Genomic DNA, 3,717 nt, shown 5'->3' on the forward strand with positions numbered 1-3,717 from the left:
CGACCACGGCCCCGCCCCCGCCCGGAGGGGCGCAGGGACCAGGACGCCCGGTGGGGGCACGCCCCCAGGCACCTGCACTCACCGAGGACCCAGAGGGACAGCAGGGCAGAGAAGATGAGCTTCATATCTGGGGTCCTGAGGAGACTCCAGCAAACCAAGGCTCTGCTACCTGCGCCTGCTTCGCACCCCTTTATCCCCTTGGTAACCTCATGGGGTTGGCCCCGCCCTGTGGCCCAATAGGGCCCCCTGCGCCCTCCCCCCACCTAGTTCCTGGAGGCTGAAGAGCCCTGGGGTGGTGGGGGAGGGGACAGAGCTGGGCCGGGAAGGAAAGGTGCCTGGGCCAGGCTTGGCACCAGGAGAGGAGAAGCTCAGCCCACAGCCACCTCCCTGGTCAGCGCTGGCGCTCCCGTGGGGCCACCCTTTCTCTCCCATCACCCTGCAAGCCCCCGGGGCATTGCAGCCCTTGGGTCCGGTCTGCCCTCTGGTCTCAGTGCCTCCTAGAGGTGGGACACGGAGCGGAAGTCCTAAGGTGAATATTTGTGCATCATCTGGACTGCGACACCGAACTTTCCTTTAGCAGACGGTGTCTGAAGTGCCTGGGAGCCGGCTAGGGCAGGGGGCCCCACCTCCATCTTGGCTCGGCAGCCAGCCTGAGGTCTAAAGGGGACCCACTGCCCAACCTGAGGTCGGCAGCAGCGTGGCCAGCTGGAAAGATAACAGAGGCTGCCCGGAGTCTGACCCGAGCCGCCCTGGGGTCCTCCCAGCCCTACCGAGACCACAATCCAGCTTCCTAAGAAACAGAGCCAGAGGCCTCTGGGGGAAGAACCACCACCCAGTGCCCAGTGGCTGTCCCCCTGTCCCCTCGTCTGCCGAAGAGAAGGATATCCTACCCCTCGTTTCTGTTTTGTTTTGTTTTATGGAAGAATGAGGTGGGCAATGGGAAGCTCATTTTAATGTGTCACATTTTGTCCTCTATGCTTGAGTTGACCGGCTCCTTCCCCGTTTTTGGAAGCTGTTTTTGAATCCTAAAGTTAGAATTCTGCTTCTAAGAATACATCTTGTAAAATACACTCCCGTGACGTGCAATAGCCTCCATACAACGGTGCCCAGGGCAGCACTGCGTGGTTATTAATGGACTGGAAGCAAACTAAACGTCCATCTCTGGGGGTGTCACATGGAATGCGGTGCCATGCATGCAGTGGGACACACCGGGGGCCTCAGCGAGGGCGGGCCACCTTGTGTGTATCACTGCGAACTTAGCTCCCAGAGACTCTGAGGGAAAGTGTTAGCGCTAAGAGCTGGAGGGATCACAGACCACCTCGACACCCCCTCTCATCAGCTCATTCTGGCCAGCGTGTGGGCCTGAAATCTGCTTGACCGGAGAAGCTGGCCTTGACCCTGCCCTTGACCCTGCCCTTCCCGGAGCAGATCAGCAGCACCCAGGGAAGCCGCACTGGTGAGGGTGGGCACCGCATGGAGAGGCAGACCCCGCCCAAGTCTCTAAGGCTCTCAAGGAGGCCATGGAGTCCCCACCCTGGATGGGGATCTGGCCGAGACACAGATTGGGGTCCGGGGTTCAGGGCTGAAATCCCCAGTTGGGTTTTGGGTGACAGATCCAGAGTCTCTCATTGTTTGGAAACATAGTATCGCAACATTAAAAGTTGCTTTCATCAATAATTGCAATACGCTCTTTCAAAAATAGTGAAGAAATGTAAAATTGACTAATTCTCAGGAGTGCCGAAGCATCTCTGCGGTTAGATTAGTAGCTCGGCTTTGCCTCTCCATGATTATAAACGAATTAAGAAACGTCACAAGCTGTGTCTCTATCTCTGAGTGCAAATTAGGGAAAGGATGGGTTGGAAAGTCAGAGGCTTCTAGACCCTCTGATGTCTGGGGCAGCTTTGCCAGGAACACAGAGAGCCTGGGGCCACAGCCAAGAGGCTGAGATGAAGGGGTGCCCTGGAGGCAGGACTGAGGTCAGCAACAGGGCAGGCTGTTTTTCTGCTGTGTTTGCAGGGGATGACCCGCCCCCAGCCAGGGATGTGTTCAGCTGGACACTCGCTGAAAAGTCCTCCAAGGCCATCTGCAAAGGAAGCTGGTGCAGGAGTACGTCTGCCCAGAAGCCAAATGAAGTTCAGCTGATCTGTTATCAATATCAATTTATTCATTCATTCATGCCAGAACCGGTGAGGGCAAAGGGTCCGTCCTTGCCCTCAGGAGCTCATGGCACAATGGAGCCTGGGAGGTTGGGGGCACAGCCACACGCCTCTGTCACACGGGCCACCCGGGAAAAGGCAAAGCAGCATAAACAAGGAGAGTGGGAACCAGGGGAGGAAAGACCAGCCAGTTCCTATCGTGAGGGCTCCAGAAGAGTCTGAAAAAGAGCCTTTGACCTTAGTACCTGGCGGGAGGGGTAGGGTTTCTACGGGGAGAGTAGTCAGGTAGAAGAAACAGCCTCAGTGACCAGTGGCCAAGTACCTGAATATGAGGGACCACAAAAGGTCACTCAGGGCTTTCTGGCCCGGAAGTCTTATTGGAAAGATGAACAAAGTCACCTCCTCTCTCCCGAGCTCCACACCAGGTGTCTGTCTGCGCGCTGGACAGGTCCTCTTGAGATTCCCGTAGGCATCTATTCAATGCATCTGAAATGCAGCTCATCCGCTCCCTCTAGGACCTTCTCTCATATTTCGACCGCTTTCCACCAAACCCACCAGACAAAGAGCCTCAGTGTCCTCCCCAATCCAGCTGGCCCTGCACGTGTGATGGGCACTTGATGATCAATATTGGTGGGATGAACGAGTGAGTGAGAAGGAGGAAGGACAGGAGGCGGGCAAAGGATCCTGCTTGTCTAGTCTGAAAAACGGCGAGGCCCAGGGCTGGCCACGCCGGGCTGCTCAGAGCCTGTGCACGTGGAGTCATTCATTTCCTGCTAATTCAACCTCCATCTATGCGGCAGCCTGCACGGGATCTTCCCGAAGGTACAAGTTTCCAAACGCTGTGACCGTAAGGAGTATGCAGAAGGTGGCTGCGGTACAAACCGCCATATCGCAGCAGGAGCTGGTGCTTAACAGGTGGGTGAGGGAGGCCACCTCTCTACCCTCACTCCCTCTCCACCCCCGAAACCCACACAGTGACCCTTTGTCGGCTCAAAGACGGGCCCAAGCTGAGCCCTCCCCACCTGTGAGCAGTAAAGCCCACCACACTGTGCCCTCTATGGAGTCCTCTGGCTTCCAACCCCGAGAGGGATCTGGGCGGAGCTGGCTCCAGGTGGAGTAAGGGAGGAGAGTTCTCTAGATGTCCACTCACGCTGGGTCTCTAGCCCGGCCGACGGGAGAGTCCGGCCCTGGTTCCTGACCTTGCCAGCGGTGCGAGGTTGGTTGCTGGCTGGGTACAGACCCGTTTGGTAAATATTAAGGATTTTGTGGTAGGTTCTCAAAGCATTGGGAGCTCGAAATCAGTCGTGGTGGGAGTATTTACACCATGGAAATGAGCAAAGCTGTACATCCGGGCACTTTTCCCTCCCAGAGAACCGGTTTACGGCACACTGTACGCTGCCTGTGTTTGTCATCGTCGGCATTCAGTGCCCATATTAGTGTGGCATGGGGTTTGGGGGGATGCCATCCCAGGAATGAGACCAGGTAATAATTCACAGGATTTGGATGGCACTTTTAACTCCAAACAGACCTGTCAGTGACCTCATCTCATGTGACTATAACA

General features: G+C 56.4%; 1 protein-coding gene across 1 annotated transcript in view; it reads right to left on the reverse strand.

Moving 5' to 3' along the window:
- Positions 1-145, reverse strand: part of LTF (lactotransferrin) — a 33,189-nt gene extending 33,044 nt beyond the window's left edge. Inside the window, exon 1 of the mRNA XM_015591682.2 lies at positions 83-145. Within this exon, the coding sequence (XP_015447168.1) occupies positions 83-125 (43 nt within the window). The 5' untranslated portion in view covers positions 126-145. The remainder of the gene's footprint in view (positions 1-82) is intronic.
- Positions 146-3,717: the final 3,572 nt, after the last annotated feature.

This window comes from Pteropus alecto, unplaced genomic scaffold (assembly GCF_000325575.1).
Source record: "Pteropus alecto unplaced genomic scaffold, ASM32557v1 scaffold156, whole genome shotgun sequence".
NCBI classification, from domain to species: Eukaryota; Metazoa; Chordata; class Mammalia; order Chiroptera; family Pteropodidae; genus Pteropus; species Pteropus alecto.